Source organism: Eptatretus burgeri, chromosome 4 (genome assembly GCF_056783735.1).
Source record: "Eptatretus burgeri isolate ZD-2024b chromosome 4, Ebu_testis_v1, whole genome shotgun sequence".
NCBI classification, from domain to species: domain Eukaryota; kingdom Metazoa; phylum Chordata; class Myxini; order Myxiniformes; family Myxinidae; genus Eptatretus; species Eptatretus burgeri.
This window is the reverse complement of record NC_140964.1, coordinates 69282689-69296611: the sequence shown is the minus strand read 5'-3', so window position 1 is coordinate 69296611 and position 13923 is coordinate 69282689. Positions and strand designations below refer to the sequence as shown.

The 13923-nt window shown below is 41.2% G+C and overlaps 1 protein-coding gene across 4 annotated transcripts in view; it reads left to right on the top strand.

The window, feature by feature from the left end:
* The first annotated feature begins 844 nt into the window (after positions 1 to 844).
* Positions 845 to 13923, top strand: part of LOC147028295 (collagen alpha-4(VI) chain-like) — a 36707-nt gene continuing 23628 nt past the window's right edge. For all 4 annotated transcript variants that reach the window (XM_085878579.1, XM_085878578.1, XM_085878577.1 and 1 more), the window contains exons 1-4: positions 845 to 1356; positions 2812 to 2902; positions 10704 to 11222; positions 11398 to 11559. In XM_085878579.1, the coding sequence (XP_085734705.1) occupies positions 910 to 1356; positions 2812 to 2902; positions 10704 to 11222; positions 11398 to 11559 (1219 nt within the window). In that variant the 5' untranslated portion in view covers positions 845 to 909. The remainder of the gene's footprint in view (positions 1357 to 2811; positions 2903 to 10703; positions 11223 to 11397; positions 11560 to 13923) is intronic.

Genomic DNA, 13923 nt, shown 5'->3' with positions numbered 1-13923 from the left:
TCAGTAAGTAAGAGGGTGAGGTTAGGAGGGATTAATGGGGATAATAAAGATCATGGGTCAAGATGGGGAATGATACAAGGTGGTGGTTCACTGTCTGCTTGAAGCCCCATAGAGAAGAGCGGGAACGAAAGACCTCTGGATGGTAATTCCTTAGATGGGAGAAGTGAGGAACAGTTAATTGTGGTGTGGAGGCAATATTAGGAAGTCAAAAAGTCTTGCACTTTTCCAAACATTTCATAGCCAAAATACGTTTATATTCCAATGGTATCTAGGAAATTTCCATTACTGTGAAAAATATGTGGGACGCAGTACTGGAAACTACAAAGAAAAGGAATAACACCTGGCCCATGCTTCACTGACACAGGACTGTGCCTTCAGTCGGGGAGAAAATATTTTGCTTTCCTTGTATAATTTGATTGATGATTGAACATCCACTGCAGGGTGTTTGTGTAATGTCTCGGCAATCAACTGCCTTGAAAAACAGTCAATAGTTGATGGATCCTTCTGTTATTGTAAAGGTTATTACAAGATAAGTTGGATTGTCGTGCTCTTAAGTATATTTTTGTTTACTTATTTATGATGGAAATAGAAAAGAAGTATATACAAAGCAATCTCTGCAATGCATGTTATATTAATAGAAATATGGTACTATTTTAAAGGTCAAGGATTAATGATATCCTTGTGCGAAACATATCTTCAGAAAGGTATTCATGAGCCATTGAATTTAGGCACATAAACACCTTGACTGATCAGTGATAATCTTATTGAGGATTTAAATTAAAGCTTTTGACAGGTATTCCAACGTTCCCCAAAGGAAAATTCTAACTCTATGACTATTTTCGTTTCTTTCCTTTACCATTCCAAGCCGAACGACCTTGCCCAGCCTATCCGACAGATCTTGTCCTGGCCATGGATATTGGTGGAGGGTCACCTCCTGTGGATAAGGCCAAGGATGTTGCCAAAGACCTAATCTCCCGCCTAGATTTATCTCAGACATCATGCCCACGTGGTGCCCGAGTTTCTCTCTTGGGATACAGACAAGATGGAGTCATTTCGGCAAAGCGCCTCAGCGAAATCACAAATCGCAAAACACTGTTGTCTCGGCTCAGCAATTTGGTGGCATCAAGTGATGGCGGCCCGGCTGAGGTTGGCAAAGCAATGTTGCATGTGGCCCGTCACTCCTTTAAGCGTATTCGCGCTGGTCCTCTTGTGCGTCGGATGGCTGTATTCATCGTCCGCTCAACTCCAAAAGACATGGAAGTTGCCCGAACCGGAGCCGCCCTCTTAGCAGCTGCGGATGTCACAACACTCATATTGACTTTTGGACGGTTGGCTCAACTAGAGCAAGCCATCAAGGTAGGAAATGGTTATTTGGAACGTGATGGTGTCTTCACTCATATTTTTTGTGGTTGATCTGAGTTCTGCCAAAATTTTAAAATTACCCTTGATCAACAGAATAAATTAATATTTCAATGCATGTTTACTTTGAAATACATAATTTGGAAAATAAAAGAAGACCCATCAGATAAAGTGCATTTAACTAATTATTTGCATTGACAGGACAAGCTCTGTCAAAGTGCATTTGACTTTGAGCTACATAATCTGGGTTTGATTCGAGACCCAAGCATAAACTGTTCTTGTATTTTAACATACAGACCGCTGCATCATTGAGTGTTGTCTATTGACTGGTACATTAATCAAGCTGTGGACATATCCACCATCATTGGTTACTGTAAATGTTGAGGAGTCCATGGTGTCTTTCGCAAAGAGAAGGCGATTGCCGCCGCACAGAAACTTATTACAAATTCCTGCCTGGGCTGACTGCATCAGTTGCAGAGTGGTGTCTTATACAGTGTATATATATATATATATATATATATATATATATATATATATATATATATATATATATATATATATATATATATATATATATATATACATATATTGCGAACCATGGTGTCTCTCCATGCGTTCATCTGTATATCTCCCGTGTATGGCGGCTGCTTCCCACACTGCATTTGAAAAGCTGCTGATTGGTTATTTTGCATTTTTATTTCACTTCTCTTGATGCAATATAGTCAGTCACTTTATTGTCCCATCAAGTCATTTTTAAAATCACCATGAACATCTGGGTGAAAGTAGATTTAATACAGTTATTCATGGAGTAACACAACTTAAAATAGCTTTCGGTCTTTATTCAACAGGTTGAGGTTTTTGCCATCTTTTTGGACAAATCCAACCTCCGCTACCCGATGTTGCATCACCTTTTTGTGGTCGGCGGTAAAAGCAGCTCAGAGCTTTAGTTCTGAGTGAAACCAATAATGCAACACAATGAACGTTTTTAAAGCAATGGAATAATTTAAATTGATAGATTAACTTAAACTTTTCCCGTCACTGGGGGCGGGTACTTTTGTTTGCTTTTCCCATCACCAGGGACCGGTACATTTGCTCGTTCTCAGATATTATACAACCAGTATTCAGGTGCTGCACAGAAATATATAAATGACCTAAATTTACAAGTCTGGCATTACAAATCCTTCCAAATACAAGTGATTCAACACTGTCTCTTCATCTGAATCGCACTTGATATGAAACTGATAAACTGACCAGGGCTACATTTTTTGTCACCCGAAACAAAAAGACCATTTGAATATTCTGTAAATAGTTCAACCTTTTTGTGGAACTCCACAGTAATGGCTACCCCATATTACATGACACTTATTCTTAGTTTTTGACATCATGATAGAGAGATTGTGATTTGTTTCTTGTTGATGTTATGGCTGACATGTTGGAAATCCTTATTAACAGGTTGATGTCAACGGTCACTCGCAGATTGTGCATCTCACTGGTGATATTGCTTCCAAGTTGAATTCGACGCTCACTTGCACCCTCTGCTTTGGTAACATTTTATCACATAATTATGCTCAAAACTTCTTCTCACCTGACATCCCTTTTGCATTTCTCATTCAATTTTATGAGAATCTCATCAAATCCAATGACAAATCATAGGATTTTTTTGGTTACAGTGTTGTTTTATTCAGGATGATTACTATTTGTAACGATACAGGGTGTCCGAAAATTGATGTACCAAAAAGAACTTTGAATAGTTTTATTGTTATTTGAGATACTGACATAAATTTGATATGAATACATGCATTATACTTGTAAGTTTATTGCATTTCATTATTTATGGTATTCTTTAAATCTTCTCAAATTATTAATAAACTTCTGCATGTCATCCATCATTCACCATAATCAATCTAATTCAGTATTCAAATTCTGAGAAAACATATTCCAACACAGCTGTAGGGATGGACCACATACAATCAACAACATGATGTTTAAGTTCTTCAAGATCCCTTTTTTAGCGAGTGTAGACTTTGCTTTTAAAATACTCAGAGATAAAAATATAAAGGTGTTAAGTCAGGTGAACAAGTGGGTCATTTCATAGGTCCTTCTTGACCAATCCAACCGTCTGGTAAATTTTGATTTGAAAATACTTCCAACAATTTGAGCAAAGTGAGGTGGTGCTCCATCCTGTTGAAAAATAGCTCTTTGTAATAAGTCGGGATTTTCCTGACGTTGCGGAATAAAGAACTCTTGTAGCATGTTGAGGTATGAAATACTGGTGACAGTTTGTTCATGAAATATATAGGGTCCATAGATGTGAGAACGTGATGTGGCACACCAGACGTTTACTTTTGGCGAATCCCCTTTGTGTTCATACAATTCATGTGGAATTTCTTCTCCCCATATCCTACAATTGTGACGATTAACATTGTCTGATGTGTGAAATGTAGCCTCATCACTAAAAATAAGGTTTGATTCAAAAAAAAGAAATGTTCATCCGATTCTATCTCAATTAATTATTCACCAACATTTACTCTTGTTTCATAATCCTCTTCAAAAAGTTTTTGAACTGTTTGCATTTTATAACATTTAAACCTCAATTATTTATGAAGGATATTTTTTGGACAGAACTTTTTGCAATGTTGAACTCAAGTGATGCACTTCTAAATGACTTTTTAAGGCTGTTGGTAAATGCCTCCAGAACAGAATTCGACCTTTAATTCGACTTTTTTGATCTTCGAACAGATTTCCCTTTCAGGACAGATCCTGTATCGTCAAACTGATCCACTCATCTTTGTATGGAGTATCTTTCAGGCACCGGTTTGTTCACTTCACACTGAAAACACCTTTGGGCTTGAATGATTGAACCACATTCATGTGCAAATCTCACAATTTTTGCTTTCTCTTGAGGACTTGCTTGTCATTATATCAAAAAATGGAGTTTTTCCTGAAACAGAAAGAAAACTAGAACCAAAATCTTTGACATCGCGACGTCGCCAGATATGCCTCTGCCCACATTATTACATCATTATACATACTTGTACCAAGTTTGATTTAAATCCCTGAACTCAGATTAGAAATATTAAATAATTCTGGCTGCCAGATCATGAGTCCGATCAAGTTGAAATTTAAAACATATTCCACATGTCTACTAGATCATAACTGTGATGTTTCACAAGAGTTGATGAAGCAGTTCAAGAGGAATTTTTTTAAAGAATTTTGTTCAAACCAATATGGCTGCCAGACTCTGTGACCTATTAATTATTAGTGAACACGGTGGTATCCCCAAGGCTTGGGGAACATGTAAGTGAAGTTTCCCCTCAATCTATTAAGCCGTTCTGTAGAAGAAGATTTCAAAATGTTTATTCTTCAAAAAATCACAGCTTCCAAACCATGTGACCTATGACTTCATTGGTGGAGAAATTTTTTCTCCTCATGGATATGCGATCATACCTGTAAATTTTTGCCTTGATCTCTTCAGCTTTTATAAAGAATAAGGTTTTGAAGGTTTTATGTTGAAAACAATATGGCTGCCAAACCACGTGACCGATAATGTCATAACTTTTTTGCCAATTAAAATTTAGCCCGAGATGACCCTCAAAAAATTTCATTCTGATCGGATAAAGCATTTGATATATGCAATTATGACATCATGGTCAAGCCATGTATAACATCAGCAAAAAATCACACTTGGTTCCCATGGGGAGTACCTCCTTCACATGTGCCAAGTTTCAATTTTTTCCATGGAGCAGTTTCGGAGGTAGAGAGGTCTAAAGTTTTTCCTCTTTTCCAACATAGCTGCCATGCCATGTGACCAATGATGTCATAGTTATCACGAAAACATTCCACATGAGTAGTCGCACCTGTGGTGAAAATTTCATGAAATTTCTATGGTGAAGAAAACTAACTATGCCGCTCCACTTCAAGACAACCCCGCTTCAATCGGACACCACCACAACGTCTTTATCAAATCAAATTCAAAATGGCTGGATGATCACATCTTTGGAGTTTTGCGTTGATCGGATAAGGGTTTTTGTCCAAAATGGCTGCAAGACCATGTGACCATCCATCCATCCATTGGGACCATAGTCTGTGCAGAGCGTTGGTGCTGTCTAAACAGTCTCCTGGGCTATTGGGCACAATCCTGGACAGGTTACCACTCCGACACAGAGTACCAGCAAGCTGGTACTCATTTTGCCAAACTCAGAAGGACGACAGGCAGAGTCAACCCCACCTGGTATTAATTCAACAGCTGAGTGGGATTTGAACTCAGGATCCTAGGATCCCAAGCCCACCACCCGAACCATTAAGCCAACACCAGGCATATCATGTGACCGATGATGTTGAAATTTTCAAACAATATTGCCCATGCTGAGTTGATCATATTAAAGAAACATTATTTCTCTGAAACTGCTTAGCCTTTCGATGCTTGACTTTGCAGTGATGATCCACTCCTGTTACTGTAAATATTTTGTTTAACAATGACCTCATCAGTCACATGATGTGGCAGCCAGATTGGCTTTAAGGAAGTAATTTAAAAAGTATTTCGTTGAAACCGTTTAACCTATTAATACTCGACTTTGCAGTTAAAATGTTGTCATCAGTCACGTGGTGTGGCAGCCACATTGATCTCAAGGAAGATATTTTAAAAAATTATATTTCAGAAACCGCTGTAGCGATTGATACAAAACTTTGCGATTATGATCCACTGCCCTTGTTCCACGTAAGGCAATTTGTTTCATATTGATCCATTAAGCTGTTTTTGAGAAAAAGTTTTTTTTTAATTTTCGATTTTCAAACTAACATGGCTGCCAAGCCATGTGACCTATGGCATTGAAGCTTTGGACTCTGCCCATGATTTGGAAGAGGATCACGTGTGTGAAGTTTTGTTTTGATCAGATAAGATTTGTTTTTCTATCCAATATTGCTGCCACGCCACATGACCCATGATGTCATCATTTCCACCCTGTATGCAGCTACATTGTATGACGACATTTCATAAATTTCACTTCGATCGGATAAATGGTTCCAGAGAAAACATTTTTTTCCTTCAATCCAATATGGTTGCCAAACCACGAGATTTATCATTTATTCTTTTAGTCGGGTAAATCTACAACAAAAAATAGCCTTACCCCCAAAAAATTGATACAAAAGGTTTTTAACGGTTTTGGGTAGGGTTTGACCTCCAAAATAACATACTAAAAATCTACTCAAATCCACGTCCCGGAAAGGGCCTATTTTCAAGATGGCGTCGAAAATGGCCACCGTGGGCTTAAATTGCCATAGAATGGGCACTAGTTGGCCTATATTTGCGATTTTTGTGTCAATTTCTATGTTTCGGAGGTCAACAAATCTATTGAAATCATTTTCAAAGTTGATCAGTGATGGGAAAGCCTTAAATCCAAGATGGCGTCCAAAATGGATGGCGTAATAAGTTCTGGGCGGGTCTAAGCCCTGATCTTGTCATCGAACAGACCTTGATGAGATCCCTGAAGAGCACTGGTGGCCTAACACGCGGAAGTAGGATGGGTGAAGAACAACGGTCTCTATGGACAATGTCAATGCCGGTCACGTCGGAATATAACAGTGCGATGCAGGAATTCACTGATCTTTTGTACACGATTAGTGAACAACACAAGGAATCTAATGGCGCAAGGATGGAAAGAGATGCTTCTGACCTAGCCAACATCAGTTCAAAACTCAGTGAATGCTCTCCGTTTTCTCCAGATCCCTCACTAAGAAATGTTGTGACTGGAGTGGTGGCCGCGTCGGATGTGAATGTCCACGAGCATAAGTCTGTTGGAGAGAAGATTATGGAAAGTATGGTCAATAAACCCGCTTTCACATCTTCCTTCAAACGAAAAGGCAGAGCCAAAACACTTGGAGATGTATCTTCAGTCAAACTTGGTCCAGACAGAGCAATTGACCCTGCTCTACTCTTTCAAAGATTTCTTGTTGTGTCAAAAACAGGAGACATTTCGTTGGAAGATGTCATGGGCTATGAGCTGAGCCCATTTCCCCCTGCCCTGTTTGAGGGTATAGGTATTTTCAGAAAGGCTAACAAACCTCAATTAGTTCAAGCTATCAGAGACCATTCTGCCAAAGTGTCAAATGATACCGTGTCTGACTCTGTTCCCCAAACTGAGCACTATGTTCTTGATGGTGGCTCCTTGCTGCATCGTTTGTCATGGACAGCCGGGGACAGTTTCAATGTGATAGCCAAGTCGTATGCTGACTTCACTATTCGGCACTATGGAAAAGCAACAGTTGTTTTTGATGGTTATGATGATGGACCATCTATTAAGGACAATACACACAAGCGCCGTGGCCATATTGTTCATCCCGAAGTCAGCTTCACACCTGGAACAGAATTCTCTGGCAAAAAGGATGAGTTCCTGTCCAGGAGCTCCAACAAGCAACAGCTCATCAACCTCATCAGTGAGGAAATGAAGAAAATTGGCTTGAACGTAATTCATGCACCAGGGGATGCCGATGTAGACATCGTAAAAGCGGCAGTGACATCGTCATACCAACAATCAACTACCCTGATTGGAGAAGATACAGATCTGTTGGTGCTATTATTGCATTACGCTAGCGTCGACAGCAAAGAACTGTATTTTCGTTCTGACAATTCATCCAGGAACTGGAAGGTGCACAATATCAACCAGCTGAAAGTATCATTGGGTGAAGAGCTATGCCCACATCTTCTCTTCCTTCATGCCTTCACTGGGTGTGACTCGACATCTCGAGTATTTGGAATTGGAAAAAAGTCAGCATTTCAGAAACTGGCAAAGGGGGATTCAGCAATCAAGACTTGTGCAAACACCTTCCTTGTCCCCAACCAAACAAGAGACATGGTCGTGGAAAACGGCAACAATGCCATGAAAGTATTATTTGGAGGACATCCCTGTGATTCCCTCGCCAAGTTGCGATATAATGTCTTTGTGAAGAAACTGGCTTCAGCTAAGTCGTTTGTCACCCCAGAACGTCTGCCACCAACAGCGTCTTCAACAAGGTTTCACTCTCTGAGAGTATACTATCAGATTATGGTCTGGATGGGGAGGAACGGAAACTTGAAGGCAACAGACTGGGGTTGGAAACTGGAGGACAATAAACTAGTTCCAGTCATGTCAGACAAGGACGCTGCTCCAGAAAAGTTGTTGAAGATGATCCGATGCAACTGCACAACTGGCTGTAGAACAAGTCGCTGTAGCTGTAGGGGATACGGTCTGCCATGCCACAGCGTCTGCGGACCCTGTCAACTTGATACCTGCGAAAATCCTTTCAACAAGACAGTATCGGAGGACGAAGAGGAAGCATAGTTTATCTATGGTAAATGAACGAACTTTCGTTGATGTTTTCGATTTACCCTAACTTGAAGGCATTTTAATTGAAAGTACATTCTCTCGGAAATGGTGATCATTGTGAGAGCCGATTAATTTATTACTTTCTAAATTACCAAAGCATATTTTTATTTATGTTATGCACAAGATGGTCAATTAATTCTGATCACTACACACGGGACAACTTTTCAGGTAGACACTATTTGAAGGATTGGGCATGACCTCCAAAACATAGGAATAAACACAAACACTACAAATGTAGTCCATTTATTGCCTGTTTTAAAACAAGTACATGCCCATGGTGGCCATTTGGGGGGGGGGGGCATTTTGGACGCCATCTTGAATTTAAGGCTTTTCCATCACTGATCAACTTTGAAAATGATATCAGTGGATTTGTTGACCGCAAACACATAGAAATCGACACATATATCACACATGCACGGTATTTATTGACAATTTAGTAGCAATTTTATGCCCATGGTGGCCATTTTGGGGGCCATTTTGGACGCCATCTTGGATTTAAGGTTTTTCCCATCACTGATCAGCTTTGAAAATAGTTTCATTGGATTTGTTGACCTCCAAAACATAGAGATTGACACAAAAATCACAAATGTAGGCCAGCTATTGCACATTCTATGGAAATTTAAGCCCACGGCGGCCATTTTCGACGCCATCTTGAAAATAGGCCCTTTCCGGTAGGTGGATTTGAGTAGATTTTTAGAATGTTATTTTGGGGGTCAAAACCTACCCAAAACCGTTGAAAAACCTTTTGTATCAATTTTTTTGGGGTCAAACCACAAATTTACTCTACTATTTATCACCCTAGTGTCAGCAAGGCATGCTGAATAGGTGCGTGAAGTTTCCCCTCAATCTGTCTCACTGTTCCGGATAAGAAGGATTTTGAAGATTTCAGGGTAAATCCAAGATGGCTGCCAGACGATGTAACCTATGATGTCATAGTCATCAAACTTTATTCAGCATGGATCGTCGATCATTTTTCTGCAGTTTCACTTCGATCCTTAAAGCGGTTCTCGAGAAGAAGATTTTTTTCATTTTTTTTTTAAACAATATGGCTGCCAAACCACATGTCCAATGACGTCATATAAAATTTTTCTATTCACCAATCTAACCCGAGATGAACCTCACAAATTTTCATACTGATCGAATGCACCGTTCTATGTGTCAAATTTTGACCGGGATACCACTTCACCAATGATTTCATCGTCAAATCACCCTTATTCCACATGAAGAGTAGTTGCCAAGGGCTAAGTTTCAATTTTTTCCATGGTGTGGTTTTGGAGATGCAGAGGTCCAAAGTTTTTCCTTTTTTCCAGCATTGCTGCCACATCACGTGACCTATGATGTCATAATTATCATTTTAAAATTCTGCATGAGTAGTCGCATCGAAGGTGATAATTTTATGTCAATCGGATAAGCGGTTGCAGAGAAAATTCGCATGGACATACGTACGTTCAGATGGACGGACAGACAACCCGAAAACATAATGCCTAACCCTCAATAAGATTATTATCACTGACTTTGTCACCAGAGGCATAATGACAAACAATATTCACAACAATCTAAAACTTACAACTCCAATGCATTTATTCACATCAAATTATGTCAGTATCTCGAATAACAATAAAACTATTCAACGTTCTTTTTGGTATATTCATTTCCGGACACTGTGTGTGTGTGTGTGTGTGTGTGTGTGTGTGTGTGTGTGTGTGTGTGTGTGTGTGTGTGTGTGTGTGTGTGTGTGTGTGTGTGTGTGTGTGTGTGTGTGTGTGTGTGTGTGTGTGAGTGTGTGCGCGTGCGTGCGTGCGTGCGTGCGCGTGCGTGCATGTGTGTGTGTGCAAATCGAACCCCCTAACTTGATGAGGTCGCAGGTCACAGATGATGCAGCAAATATATATTAGTTAAATCCTGAAATTATACATTGTTATTGTGTGCCATCATTAATTCCTGCTTCACGCATACTGACAACACCACTTTTTCTTCAACCAGACCATTGTGATCCAGTTCCGGAATGTCTTGGAGTAGCTCCATTGGTGGAACGTAATGGCATGCAGGCAGACATTGCCTTCATGCTTGATGGAACGCTAGACCCTTCAATGCGTTCAACAGCACATCATTTCTTGCAGACTGCAATGAAGCAGCTCTCTAATGGACGCCCTCGGTCCACCCGCTCTGCCCTCATCCTTTACCCGGTTCCACCGGGATTTGACGAAGCTCCAGTCAAATCTCCAGTTTCGAAGCCTGTACCAGCTGTCTTGGCATTGGACTTTGATGACGATGAAATAAAGAGGAGTGATGTGCTTGCTGAAGGATTAGACCATATGTCAGGCAGCCCTGTAGCAGGAACAGCAAAGACACTGCAATGGTTGCTTAAGGAGGAAGTGTTTAAGGGGCCTCTAAGAAGGAAGCATAAGCGTGCCCTGGTTGTGTTGACTGCAGCAAGGGACTCTGCAGTGGTGGGAGAAGCTGAGTCTATCCTGAACGCTGCCCTGAAGGTCAAGTGCAATGGTAGGCATTCTTTAGAGTAAGGAAGGGAAAAATCAGGGAATTATTGATACAACTGAATGTGTTTCATGCTTTCTGGATGTTGCTTTCAAGTAAACTATTTTAAATATTGTTGGAATTATTCATACCATTACTTTTACCAGTGGTTAAATTATTTTTCTTGCTCCTTGCTGCTCAGGTGTGGCTGTGTTCGTCATTGGCCTGGGCCCCAGAGTTAATGTGTCAGAGATGATGGTGGTGGCCAGCAAACCAACATTATTCCATCTTGTACCTTTGGGGAACCCTGATGACAGCGATTACCTCATACATTACTTCCGTGTCTTCCTCAACTCCCTCGATCGTAAGTCTCTTTTGTTCTTGTGTTACCGCACGTGATGAACTGTATATAGACCTTGATGTAGCCTGGAAAGAGAGGCATTGTCGGTCTAGGAATAGGTCTGGATGCACAATGGACATCCTTGACAAGTTTACCAACTTGATGTTTCAGTCAGGCCAGTCCTGGCCCACCAGCCTGTGTAATCAAATCAGGGGTTTGGACAGCAAAACCTGCACCATGCCTTCATTTGTTTTTTTTTTCCGCCTTGTTATAAGTCGCCACTTAATGCAGGTTTTATGAAAGCAACTATACGAGTATGTGTATGTATATATATATATATATATATATGTATATATATATATATATATATATATATATATATATATATATATATATATATATATAGATGTATGTATGTATGTATATATATATGTATGTATATATATATATGTATGTATATATATATGTATGTATATATGTATGTATGTGTATATAGATATATATATATATATATATATATATATATATATATGTATGTATGTATATATGTATGTATGTGTATATATATGTATGTATGTGTATATATATGTATGTATGTGTATATATATATATATATATATATATATATATATATATATATATATATATATATATATATATATATATATATATATATATATATATATGTATATATATATATATGTATATATATATATTGTTGTGGTTACCAAATTCGCAAACCATCATTCAGGTCCCTTAGGTGAGATATCTCGGTAAGTATATGTGTAGTTAGGCCCAAACCCGTTGTCTAGTGGGAATACATGTCATTTATGCGTGCTGCGACTCTTCAGGAGAGCCGTTTTTCTTTTACTATCTTTATTTTGGACCAACCGCCATTGTTACCACCACCAACCACAACATCAACCACCCACCGCGGCGCCGCTTTACGTCACACCTCGCAACCGTCGCATCGCCACCGTTCTTGCGCCGCTTGTGGGTACCGGTGTTGGACTCGTGCAGGGCGCGTGCCGAACAGCGTGTACAAAACCACGGATTTTCCGCTTCAAAAACGGATCAAAAACGACACACGCCCACTTTTGTTCCGTCCAATCGGTGAGCGAGGGGCGATTTGGCCCCGCCTCCAGGGCGTTGGAGGGCGATCGCTATATGCAAATTTATGGATCAAAATGCATTCACGCCCACTTTTTCTCGGGCCAATGGGGAGCGAGGTGAAAGGTCGAAGGCAGGGGGTCAAAGATGAGAGAGCAAAGCCACGGGGCTTATATAAGCGACCGCGTTCGCAAGTCGAGTGAGTTAAGACTTCGCAGTCGGTGGAGTTGGGAAGAAGAAGCAAGAAGGAGTTGGTCGTCGTCGTCGTGTGCGTTGGAGTCGGAGCGAAGAGGACGGAGCTGTGGAGAGGCGGCGAGGGCAGACGAGGGGGTGCTCGCGTCGTGCCGGGAGCTGCACACCAGGGAGGCCGACGGCGCGACCTGGTCGAGGTGGAGACGCTCGTCGCGGGACTCGAGGCAGAGTAGAAATCCTCCTTTCCCCCGAGCATCAGCAACCCCCTCCTGTTTCCCCCCGCGCTGAGATAGTGCGACCAAGGGGGCCCCTTTTCCCACCCCCTACCAGACACTGTCCGCGAGGCCCGCGGAGTTGAGGCACCATCGCCGCTCCGCTTCTCATCACCAGACGGGTAGGCCCGACCCGGTCTCGGCCTCAGGCCCGCCTCATCCTTGAGGGTGTTCTCTTTTCTTTTGTTTTTGGGAATGTGTGTTGTCGGCGCCGTCTGTGAAGTAAAATTGTATAAGTGTTGCCGTGTGCTCGCGTAGTCGGTATTAGCTCTGCATTGTGTTTCTTTTCCTTCTATGTGCTTTTGGTGGAATTGCATTGTGTTTCTCTTCTTTTCTATGTGCTTTTGGTGGAATTGTATATGTGCGCTTTCCGTTCATCGCGAATAAATGTGTTTTGTGTTGAACTGTTTCCCGCTTCGCTTCGTCATTTCTTTCATTGAATCCTCATCTTGCTTCACGTAAAGGGTTGGTAGTGGGCTGAATACGCCCGATAATTAATCGAACCGTCGAGGCCGACGATAACACCGCTCGGTTATCCCAATAGTACGGAACGGGTCGCTTAAGTGGCCCGTGTCCGAAGTCGACCTGCGGCGAGGTGCGATCGCCCGGTCTACCCTCCGTGTGGGTACTTTGGTAGGTCGAATTTGGCGAGCAACCCTATCCCACGCGGGGGCCGATTGGCTCGATCGCGGTGAGACCGAAATGTCCACCCGTGACTGGTTCCCGGCGTTAGTCCGAGAGGGTCACGACTGGATTGTCCGTCCGGTGGGCGACGTGCCGCGATTCGAGTTACGTGGCCGTCAGCACGCCGGCG